We start from the raw sequence: 11,148 nt of genomic DNA, 5'->3' as shown, positions 1-11,148 counted from the left end.
ATAAAATAAAAATTAAAAAAATAAAAAGCAGAGCTGACAGCCTTTCCTTTGCTTCAAACCATTCAACGGTGCTCCAGTGGCCTCAGGAGAAAGCCCACATCTTTTGCCTGGTGTTCAAGGCCTCCTGTGACCTGGTCCTGCCTCCTCCACTGGGGGCACCCATGAGACTGAAGTTGTTTTTGTTTTTTTGTTTTTGTTTTATTGTTTTTTTTTTGATACAGAGTTATGTTCTGTTGCCCAGGCTGGAGTACAGTGGCGGGATCGGCTCACTTCAACCTCCATCTTTGGGTTCAAGTGATTTTCCTGTCTCAGCCTCCTGAGTAGCTGGGATTACAGGTGCCTGCCATCACACCCAGCTAATTTTTGTATTTTTAGTAGAGACAGCGTTTTGCCGTATTGACCAGGCTGGTCTTGAACTCGTGACCTCGTGATCCACCCACCTCGGCCTCCCAAAGTGCTGGGATTACAGGCATAAGCCACCCCATCCTGCCGAGACTGAAGTTATTTTGTGACTGGATTGTCCAATGCTGTCTTTTGCCTCCGGGCCTCGGCACAGGCTGTGCCCTAAGTATGCTTGGGCTCCCACTGACCCTGAAGCCCACCTCTCCTGACTGGCTCACTCACCACCTCCTCCTCCATCTCCTGTTCGCCTTCGGCACCGCCTCCACTCCGGGTGAATAGCGCCTTCTGTTTCTCTGCCATCTCGTAGGTGGGCTGCATTTCGGGATCGTCCCACAGCGTGTCCAGCTTGGGGTGGAACCACTCCCACTGCGTGGTGCGGTTCAGCGACTCCAGGACAGACAAGGGGTCCTCGGGCCGCTGGTTCAGGATCTTGGTCAGCAAGTTCACCAGGTGCTCGTACCTGCCTCCCACAGGAGGAGTGGGAAGAGAGGGGCCTCACTCGCTCAGCTCACTGAGCCGGCTCCCATGTGCCTGGCCCTGTGCCTGGTGCTGGGGACACAGTAGGGAACAGAAAAGGTTCCTGCCCAGGTGTAGCTGACATTTATTTATTTATTTACTTATATTTATTTATTTATTTATTTTTTGAGATGGAGTCTTGCTCTGTTGCTCAGGCTGGAGTGCAGTGGTGCATCTCTGCTCACTACAACCTCTGCCTCCCGGGTTCAAGCGATTCTCCCGCCTCAGCCTCCCAAGTAGCCGGGATTACAGGCACCCGCCACCATGCCCGGCCAATTTTTGTAGTTTTAGTAAAGACGGGGTTTCACCATATTGGTTAGGCTGGTCCTGAACTCCTGACCTCGTGATCTGCCCGCCTCAGCATCCCAAAGTGCTGGGATTGCAGGCATAAGCCACCATGCCTGGCCGACATTCTTTTTTTGAGACAGAGTCTCGCTCCGTCGCCCAGGTTGGAGTGCAGTGGCGCGATCTCGGCTCACTGCAAGCTCCGCCTCCTGGGTTCACGCTGTTTTCCTGCATCAGTCTCCTAAGTAGCTGGGACCACAGGTGCCTGCCACCACACCCGGCTAATTTTTTGTATTTTCAGTAGAGACAGGGTTTCACCGTGTTAGCCAGGATGGTCTCTACCTCCTGACCTGGTGATCTGCCCGCCTCGGCCTCCCAAAGTGCTGGGATTACAGGCGTGAGCCACCATGCATGGCCTCCCGGCTGACATTCTTATGATGGAGACAGACTAATCAAACAAGCAAAATATATACAGCGTGTCAGGCATGGGGTGGTAATTTATAGGGTGACACATAAAGTACTGAATGGGGCCTGGGGGTGCCAGGGATGGGAGAGGGTTTGCAATTTGATTTTTTAAATTTATTTTTCAGACGGGGTCTCGCTCTGTTACCCAGGCTGGAGTGCAGTGGTGCGACCTTGGCTCACTGCAGCCTCTGTCTCCTGGGTTCAAGCGATTTTCCTGCCTCAGCCTCCTAAGTAGCTGGGATTACAGGCGCACACCACCACGTCCCGCTAATGTTTTTGTATTTTTTGTAGAGACACAGTTTCATCATGGTGGCCAGGCTGGTCTCAAACTCCTGACCTCAGGTGATCCGCCTTCCTCGACCTCCCAAAGTGTTGGGATTACAGGCATGAGCCACCACACCTAGCCAACATTTGTATTCTTCTTCTTATTATTTTTGAGACAGAATTTTGCTCTGTTGCCTAGGCTGGAGTGCAGTGGTGTGATCTCAGCTCACCACCACCTCTGCCTCCTGGGTTCAAGCGATTCTCCCGCCTCGGTCTCCTGAGTAGCTGGGACTACAGGCGCGCACCACCATCCCCAGCTAATTTTTGTATTTTTAGTAGAGATGGGGTTTCACTTTGTTGGCCATGCTGGGCTCAAACCACTGACCTTGTGATCTGCCCACTTCGGCCTCCCAAAGTGCTGGGATTACAGGCGTGAACCACTGTGCCTGGCCAGCATTTGTATTTTTCTTTTTTTTGACACAAGGTCTCACTTTGTCACCCAACCTGAAGTGCAGTGGCTCGGTCTTGGCTCACTGCAACCTCTGGTTCCCGGGTTCAAGTGATTCTCCCGCCTCAGCCTCCCTGGTAGCTGGGATTACACGTGTGCCACCATACCTGGCTAATTTTTGTACTTTTTGTAGAGATGGGGTTTTGCCATGTTGCCCAGGCTGGTCTCAAACTCCTGGACTCAAGTGATCTGCCTGCCTCAGCCTCCCAAACTGCTGTGATTACAGGTGTGAGCCACCGGGCCCAGCCACAGTCAGCCTTTGAAACCAAGTTGGTCTGATTTCCAAGCATGTTATGTGTCACCTTTTGCTGTGCGGAAACTGTTTTGTTGGCAGTCTTTGGTGTGGTGTTGGGCCATCATGGAAGTTGGGAAAGGTAAGAAGAAGTGAGACTTTGGCTAGAGCTTCTCAGGAAGACAGCCTGAAGCTCTGAAAAGCTGGCACTTGGGGAATAGCCAGAGGTTAATCCTGACTAGATTCTAGGATCCGAGGAAGGAGCAGGTAGTGACTAGAAATGAAATTTGGACAGTGGGCAGGGGCTGAACCATATAAGGCCTTTTGTTTGTTGGCTTGTTTGAGACAGAGTCTCACTCTGTTGCTCAGGCTGGAGTGCATTGGCACGATCTTGGCTCACTGTAGCCTCTGCCTCCCGGTTCAAGTGGTTCTCCTGCCTCAGTCTCCTGAGTGGTTGAGATCACAGGCCTGCACCACCACGCCTGGCTTTTTGTATTTTTAGTAGAGACGGGTTTTGCCATGTTGGCCAGGCTGGTCTCGAACTCCTGACTTCGAGTGATCTGTCTGCCTCGGCCTCCCAAAGTCCTGGGATTACAGACATGAGCAAGGCCTAGTATGTCTCAGGTCAGGAGCCTTGAAGGCTGTGGTGAGGAGTCTGAGCTTCCCTCACGGGTAATGGGGAGCCATAGCAGATTCTGAGCATTGGAGGGAGAGGGCCGGCTTTGTGCTTTAGTAAGAACCATTACTTCATCAATGTCATTTCTCCCGCTCTCCCTCTTCCTCCCTTGGTTCCAGACATACCAGCTCCTCAAAAACAGCAAGCCTCAGAGACTTTGCATGTGTCGTGCGCTCTGCCTGGCTCACTCTTCCTCCAGTTATCTGTAAGATGCTCTCCCTCGCCTCCTTCAGGGCCCTAATCAAATGTCACCTCCTTGGACAGGCCTTCTCTGACCCACACAATTTATTTTTTTTGAGACGGAGTCTCGCTCTGTTGCCCAGGCTGGAGTGCAGTGGCATGATCTCGGCTCGCCGCAACCTCTGCCTCCTGGGTTCAAGCGATTCTCCTGCCTCAACCTCTCAAGGAGCTGGGATTACAGGCCCATGCTACCATGCCCTAATAATTTTTGTATTTTTCAGTAGAGACGGGGGTTCACTATGTTGGCAAGCCTGGTCTTGAACTCCTGACCTCAGGTGATCCGCCCGTCTCGGCCTCCTAAAGTGCTGGGATAATAGGTGTGAGCCACCACGCCCGGTCAGACCCCCACTATTTTATGTGTTCCCTAGCCCTCTTAGCCTCCCTTATTTTTGACCTGAGCCCTTAGCTTCAGTTGATCACTTTTTCTGTTTCTTGCCCACTCCCCTATAAGGAGAGCGTCCTAGGCATCTAATGGAGGCTGAGAGCAGTGTATTGTGACTACAGCTAAGTGGCTTTGGCAAGTATCTTCCTCAGGCAGGGAGGTTTAGTTGCAGGATAAGAGGGTCTCAGGAGGGCTGGGCACGGTGGTTCATGCCTGCAATCCCAGCACTTTGGGAGGCCAAGATGGGCAGATCACTTGAGGTCAAGAACTTGAAACTAGCCTGGGCAACATGGTGAAACCTTCTCTCCACTAAAAACACAAAAATTAGCTGGGTGAGGTGGAGCGCGCCTGTAACCCCAGCTACTCGGGAGGCTGAAGCAGAAGAATCACTTTAACTCAGGAGGGAGAGGTTGCAGTGAGCTGAGATCGCACCACTGTGCTCCAGCCTGGGCGACAGGGTGAGATTATGTCTGGGGGAAAACAAACAAAAAAAAAAGCAAGAGGACTTGGGGAGCCAAATCATGTGTTCTGGAATCCTGACTCTGCCACATCCTAGCTGTGTAGTTTTGGGTAAGCGACCCAACTTCTCCGTGTCTCAGTGTCCTCCTCTGTAAAGCAGGATGAGCTGATGGGCTCATCTCCGCTGAGAATTAGGTGTGAGTGTGTGCAGTGCTGGCACATGTCTGGGAAGTGAATGCTAGCTGTTGTTAGCACTGATTCCAACTCTGAGCTGAATTAGAGGCTGGGAGCAGCCACTGGTTTTCCATGAGGGACAATACCTTGTCTGACTGACTTGAGGTAGAGGTAGAGACTTGGGTGGGGCCCCTCCCTGCCTGGGTCCCCCACCCGCCCCACTCCTAGCCCCTGCTCACAGGCTGAGGTCGCAACTGATGCTGGTCTGCAGCAGGTAGGCTTTGGCGTTCTGCACGGCCAGCTCCAGAGGCTCGGGCTCAGGCACTTCGGCACTGTAGTGTGGGAAGCCCATCTCAGAGGGCGAGAACTGAAAGGCAGGATCATCCCTTACGTAGGGCCCGTGCTGGGCACCTTCAGAGAACTGGTCTGTCTGGTAGAGGTTGAACGGGTCCAAGGGGTTGACTGGGGGCTCCGGGAAGGTGGAATCCAGTTGCTGCAACAGGCTGCTTTGGCCCTGCTGGAGCCGCTGCATTAGGCTGGTGGTGAGCTCGGCGGCCTGGATCCTGCTTTCATCCGAGTAAGCCTGGGGCTGGAACTCCAAGGGAAAGCCCGTGTTCATGGATGGGTACTCCATGCTACCCATCTGGGCTTCCTCAGCCTGGAAGGCCCGGGGCATCAGCAAACTCTCCTGTTGGGACAGGCTGCCCCTCTGTGACCAACCCGGGGCGTTACGCCGGGCGTCTGGCGCTATCTGCTGCCCCTCCTCGGGGTCCGCTGCCGGGGGCTGAACTTGGTCCTGACTGTGCTGCCTCTGGGAAGCCTGGGAAGTCCTCCGGTTCGGGGGCTGCTGGGGAGGGCGCTCAGGGTAGGGCGGCAGGTCCCCCATGGTTCGCCAGGAGGAACAGACCTCTAGGAGAAAGGCTTACAGACAAGGAAGCCAAGCGAGCTACCTGTCGACACCGCCGGTTTCTGAGCACCGGAAGCGGGGGCCGTTACCCGGGAAGGGCGCGGGGAGCCGGGCCAGGGTGGGTTCCGCGCAGGCTCCGGGCGGCGCGCACTCCCGATCCCGCGCAGCCCCACGGCGGACGTCGCGCCAGACTCGAGACGGCACCCACGCCCCAGGCCCACCCTTTTTCTTTTCAGTAACTTGCCCAAGTTCACATCTTTTATTGTTTTTTTTTTTAAGGCAAAGCACCTGCAGGTCAAGCCCCGCCCGCCCCGAGCCGGCGTCCGTCCCATCCCCCTTCCCCGCCCCAGGCCCCGTCAGCTGTTCCCCTTGGCCTCGGGTGGCCTCGGGTTCCCTGGCGTCCTCAGCAGCCGGGCTGGGGGTCTTCACGACATCTTCTCCAATAGGCGCCAGGGTCTGGGGACTCCGCTCCTCCTTAGAGGTCAGGCCGCTCGCTGCCGTCTCCTGATGACCGGGGAAGGAAAGGGGAGCCGGTTGGATGGCGTGGTCCCCTCCATGCTCCCATTCAGGCCCTGTCCCCTGATGCCCGTCCCCCACCTTCACCCCGGCCCAGATCCGGCTTCCTCCTTCGCTGCGAAGGCTGCTCTCCCTACCTTGGGTAGGGGGCCCTCGAGACTAGAGTCCAACAGCGCGGCCTCGGTCAGCCCTGAGTCGTCATCCATGCTGATGAAGATGCCCGGGGTCTCGCACTCAGGCCCCTCCTCCCGGAAATCCATGGCTTCCTCAGATGGGGGCGGGCCCGGCCGGGCCGAGGGAGAGAGAGAGGAGGAGGAAGAGGAGGGGGCTCCCATTCCTCCAGGCTTCAGCTTCTGCTCTTCCTCCAGCTGCCGCTTTAAGGCCTTCTCCTGGGCCAGCCGCAGGCCAATGAGGTCCTGTGGGGGCCGGGGGGCCGGGGCCGGGGCCAAGGCCAGAGGCTCCAGGTCGTCCTGAGGGTGGGGAGGGCCACACAGAAGCTCAGAGGTGGGTGGCTCAGAGGACAGCGGGAAAGAGAAGGAACCACCCTGAGGTGGTCTTTGAGTTCTTCACCAAGGAAGGGCATGGGGAGGAAAGGGCAGTTGTCTCCCAGACCCCCAACTCCCTTCCAGCAGGAGCATCCCCTGGGAGACGGGTGGCTCACAGGCAGGGGTGGCCTGAGTCTCTCGGGGTCGGGAGGAGGCCATGGTGAGCCTTGCTGGCTTGGGGTAGGGGGTGGGAGTCTGAGGATCCAGATGGGTGGGCTGCAGGGCCCTCACCTCCTCCAAGGGCCCCGCAGGCGCTTCCTTGGCTTCTGGCTCCTGCTTACCGCTGGCCTCCAAGATGGTCATGATGGAGTTAGGGATATGAGCTTGCTGGGTGGAGAGCAGGAAGGGGGCGCTGGGGACAGCTCTGGCACAGAGACCCCACTTGCACACCTTAGGTCCCGGGGCCCTAACCCTCCAGAGCTCCCAGCAGTGCAGGGCCTTCTTGTATCCGCCTCCATCCAGTCCCCACCAACCGGAAGGACCCAGGGGGCCGCCCACCGCACACCCGGGGTGGGGGGAAGGGGTACCTGGTGGGGGGTGAAGGAGCGGACATGGGCCAGCAGAGGCTCCCGGAGCTCAGGGCACTTGTCAAAGACGGCTCCCAGCTGCTGGGGCGGCAGCTGCAGGATGACCTGGAAGCTCTGGGGCTTGGTGCGCTGGCAGCACTTGATGAAGCCCTCCCACACTTTGGGGTACTTCCACACCTGAACCAGGGAGGGAGGGAGCTGTCGGGAGGGGCACACAGGCAGTCCCCCAGGACCTTGCCGAGACCATGCCCAAATCCCACCATCCAAGATTCCTCTGGATGGGCCACAAGCAGCCCTGACCTCCCTCCAGAGGCCTTTTGTCTTCCCGATCCAGGAGGCTGGACCATGAGGGCAACTTGGGAAGGGGGTGGAACAAACTCAGAGCCGCCTTTTACCAGAGCTCCCCCTGGGTCAGGCCTAGGCTAAGTGCTGCGGGAGCACGTCTCATGACATTCCCACGGCAGCCTCCAGGGGGCGACATTAGCCCTGCTAAACAGCGCAGGTCCATGCTGGCGCCGGGACCCGTCCCAGGTCACATGTACATTCTCACGGCAGCCTCCAGGGGGCGACATTAGCCCTGCGGGATTTGTTTTTTTGTTCCATCACGGTATTTTTTTTTTTTTTTTTTGAGACACGGTCTTAATCTGTCGCCCAGGCTAGAGTGCAGTGAGTGGCGTGTTTCTTCCTTACTGCAGCCCCAAACTCCTGGGCTCAAGCAGTCCTCCTGCCTCGGCCGCCCAAGGAGTTGGCATTACAGGTGTGAGCCATCACACCTGGCTTCGTCGTATTTCTAAAGCCCAAATTTCTAGCACTTCTTAAAAAACTGGACCATTTTTCAGCTCTGGGATGCATCCTGGCCGGGCACACAGCAGTGGAGGGTGAGAAGCAGCCATGCCTCTCCTGGGTGCACACCCCTTGAGGGTTACCATAGCTCCTACCACCCAGCTGCCCTCCCTCATCACCTGGGAGCTGGCTCAGTCATAGACCCTGGAGCACTGCTATTTTCTTGGCAAGGAGGCAGAGCAGAGCCTGCTGTCCTCCACCAGGCTTCCTCTGGGGTCAGGGGAAGGGGAGGGCAAGCAGACTAGAAGCCTGCTGGTTAGGTCTGCTGCTGTCTGCAGCCTGGGGGCGGGGTGGCCGGGGGTGGGTTACCTGCTTCATGATGAGGCGGGACAAGATGTTCATGACGAAGCCCCCCAGGCGGGGGTACATGGTCAGGGACTGGATGACGGTCCTCATGAGCAGCATGGGCAGGGGGCTCTGCTCCATCAGTTGCTGCATCACCACGGCCAGCACCTCTGACGTGTACACGTTCCGCTCCGCAAAGCACAGGTTGGTGGCTGCGAGGAGGCGGAGAGTGGGCCTGTCCTCTCTGCCCAGCTGCCCCCTGGGAGGTGGGAGCCCTGGCCCTGCTGTCTGCCCATGTGAGGGGAAGACTTCTAAAGCCCTGACTTCTAAAGCCTCTGAGGGAGACAGGAAACTCCCCCCACCCAGCAGAAGGCACACTGCAGCCCCGCCCTTGGAAAACCTGCAGGCTTCATTCAAGGGAGAAGACATCCAACTCCAGGAAGCCCCAAAATGGGTGGAACAGGGAACCCGTGGCCCCTCACTTTCAGGACAACCTTGGGAAAGATGTGTTGCTAAGGCCTAGGGGAGCGGCAGGGCGCCCCAACCCTGCCAGGGAGGGAAGGCAGCTATTGGCTTCCACCAGCCCCTCCAGAGAGAACAGCAGTCCACAGATCAGCTTGTCAGAGGGCCAAGGGACTGCCCACTCAGTCCTGACAAGGATACAGGGCTTGCGCTGGTGCTGGGAAGATGGGGGGGGGGTGCCAGGCAAAGGGCTGTGTGGGGGTTATGAGCACAATCAGTAGAGTAATAGCGAAGGGAGGGACAAGAGGAGGCTGGGGCCGGGGCATATGATGAGCTCAACACCCAGTGCCACTACCAGTAGGACCCAGAGGGTTGGCACAGCACGAGCATCCACGAAGGCAGGCCCTGGGGGTCTGTTCCCCAGTGGGTGGCCATGCCCCAATCCACTGTGCTAATGGGAGGCCCCAGGAGCTGCCTTTGAAGCCCTTCCCCAAACACCACTTGCCATGTGAATGTCAACCAGGAAGTCTTTATTGAGCCAGAAGAGCACCCCAACCCCCCAAATCCTTGAGGCTAACGGAGAACAGGGATGGGGTCTCTAAGGGAGGGGGAGGTGTAGACAGGTGGGAGGAGGCTGAATGGGCAGAGTGGAGGCGACGACCTGTCAGAAACCGAGGAAGCCCCTGCTCTTCCTCAGGGCCAGGTGGTCACTGGTCCTGCCCTCTCCACCACCTAAAGGTTCCAGAATCACCCCTCCCCTCCTCCTTCTCTGTCAGCTTTGCCCTGGCCCCCAACCTGGGCCTCCCCTGAGCCTCTGATCCATTCTCCATACAGCAGCCTGAAGGGTGTTTTGGAAAGCTCAGACCTGACTCTCCTCCCAGAGACCTTCGAGAAACAAGGCCAAATTCCCACCACGGCCTGCAAGACTCCTGTGGGCAGGCCCCAGGAGCGCCTTTCCTGATGGCTACAGCCTGACCACCTCTCTTGACCAGGCCCCCTCTTTCGTCTCCTAGGTCCAGAACCAGCCAGCGAGCCCCTCCCTCAGGCCCTGCAGTCTCCTGCTGCTGCCGCCTACTCATCCTTCCTTGGTCTCAGCCCGAGTGTCTCCTTTTTCGGGAAGTCTTCCCTGATGTCCCACACCCAGGCTGGGTTATGTGGCCCCTCTGGGCTGCCCAGTCCCATGCCACCCCTCTCAGCTGTTACTGGCCAGGGACTTCTTGTCTCTTTCCCTGGACTGTAAGCCCTGGAGGGACAGGGCTAGGGCTGTCCTTCCTGTGTCCCCAGCACTACCCAGGATGGATATGGGTGAGCAGAGGTGCTGAGTTTTCTTAATGCTGGACTACCAGGAATGGGTCTAGTTATAGACAAGTTCCCCAGAGGAACAGGGTGGTCTATGGGGGAGTGAACAGTGCACAACAAAAGGACTGGACTTTGTGATCTGGAGCTTAGAGTGCAACCAGGAAGAATTCTGGTGCCCGAGGAGGAGAGAAACGTGGGCTGGGTGCTGGGGACACCAGCTGGAAGGTTGTCTAGCCTGCAGTGTGCAGGCCTGGCTGTGTTGGAAGAAAAGGGTAGGGTGGTATAGGGTAGGCCCCGCTGACCCCTCCAGGGGCCTGGCTCCTGGTGGCCTGTGTGGCCTCTGGCAAGGCCCTTTCTTCTGGGCCTAGGATCCTCAGGGCTTCTAATCTGGGTCCACAAATGGTCTTGGGGTGTGTGTGTGTATGTGTGAACGCCCTCGAACTGTATGCAAACAATATGAGCATACTGTCCTGGGAATGGGCTAGAACTTTCCTCAGATCACCAAAGGGGTCGGGGAACATGAAGACCACAGCCCTGGCCTATGAGCCTAGAGATCTTTCCTCCCTGCTGGTCTCCCACGAGTGGCCTTGGGGCCTCCTGGGTTTTAATGTGGGTTTGACATTTCCATAAGCTCCTCTCTTGACCTTAAAAGTTTCTGAGAGAACTTGCAGAGGAAGGTTAGGAAGTAAGTCACTGAAAAGCTGTTTCAAGCTAGAACACGAAAGTAAGCGGCACAGAGAGGAAGCCCTTTCCTGTTTGAGGGTGAGAAGAGAAAGCAAAGGACAGCAGTCTTCTGAGTAGAGAGGGCGACAGTGAGGGTGTCCAGCTCTGTGGGACAGGATGGCTCCTGGCCCAGAAACCTTGCTCAGGAGGAGTGGAGGGGCGGACGCTCTCAGGGGAGGTGGTCCTCAGTCGCGGAACCGGCAGAGCTGGGATTCCCACCCAGGTCCGTTTCACTTCAGATTCTGTTTTTTCCACTACACCACTTAGCTTCTGCGCGGCCCTGAGTAAGTCACCTAACCTCTCTGGAGCCTCCATTTCCTGTCTACACAATGGAAGTGAACATACTCACCAAGTGGCGGACCAGCAGGCTCAGGTCTGTAGGCCTTCAGGGAGAGCCCAGTGCAGAGTGCTCAGTGAGTGGGGGCCATCGTGAGCCAG

General features: G+C 57.1%; 2 protein-coding genes across 3 annotated transcripts in view; both read right to left on the bottom strand.

Annotated features, from left to right (window-relative positions):
- RSPH6A (radial spoke head 6 homolog A) overlaps positions 1–5,727 on the bottom strand; it is a 19,779-nt gene extending 14,052 nt beyond the window's left edge. For both annotated transcript variants that reach the window (XM_017874343.1, XM_017874344.1), the window contains exons 1-2: positions 4,843–5,727; positions 625–862 (exon numbers count right to left, since the gene is read on the bottom strand). In XM_017874343.1, coding sequence (XP_017729832.1) covers positions 625–862; positions 4,843–5,489 — 885 coding nt within the window. In that variant the 5' untranslated portion in view covers positions 5,490–5,727. The remainder of the gene's footprint in view (positions 1–624; positions 863–4,842) is intronic.
- Positions 5,550–11,147, bottom strand: LOC108531037 (symplekin-like). Its single transcript, XM_017874271.1, has 6 exons — positions 11,060–11,147; positions 8,251–8,438; positions 7,099–7,275; positions 6,803–6,898; positions 6,164–6,496; positions 5,550–6,014 (listed from the first exon to the last, which is right to left on the bottom strand). Exons 2-6 carry the CDS (start codon positions 8,377–8,379, stop codon positions 5,550–5,552), a joined length of 1,200 nt encoding a protein of 399 aa, XP_017729760.1. The 5' UTR covers positions 8,380–8,438; positions 11,060–11,147.
- Between the last annotated feature and the right edge of the window lies 1 nt (position 11,148).

The sequence above is a fragment of the Rhinopithecus bieti genome, unplaced genomic scaffold, assembly GCF_001698545.2.
Source record: "Rhinopithecus bieti isolate Rb0 unplaced genomic scaffold, ASM169854v2 scaffold_7888, whole genome shotgun sequence".
In the NCBI taxonomy this organism is placed as follows: Eukaryota; Metazoa; Chordata; class Mammalia; order Primates; family Cercopithecidae; genus Rhinopithecus; species Rhinopithecus bieti.
The sequence above is the reverse complement of the archived record's forward strand: the minus strand, read 5'-3'. Positions and strand labels throughout refer to the sequence as shown.

Excerpts from the sequence above, each read along its gene's own strand:
- LOC108531037 (XM_017874271.1), bottom strand. The coding sequence starts at position 8,379 with ATGCAGCAACTGATGGAGCAGAGCCCCCTGCCCATGCTGCTCATGAGG. Across the intron at positions 7,276-8,250 it reads CCCGCCTCATCATGAAGCAG|GTGTGGAAGTACCCCAAAGT; the intron begins GTAACCCACCCC and ends TCCCTGGTTCAG. Across the intron at positions 6,015-6,163 it reads TCGAGGGCCCCCTACCCAAG|GAGACGGCAGCGAGCGGCCT; the intron begins GTAGGGAGAGCA and ends CCCGGTCATCAG.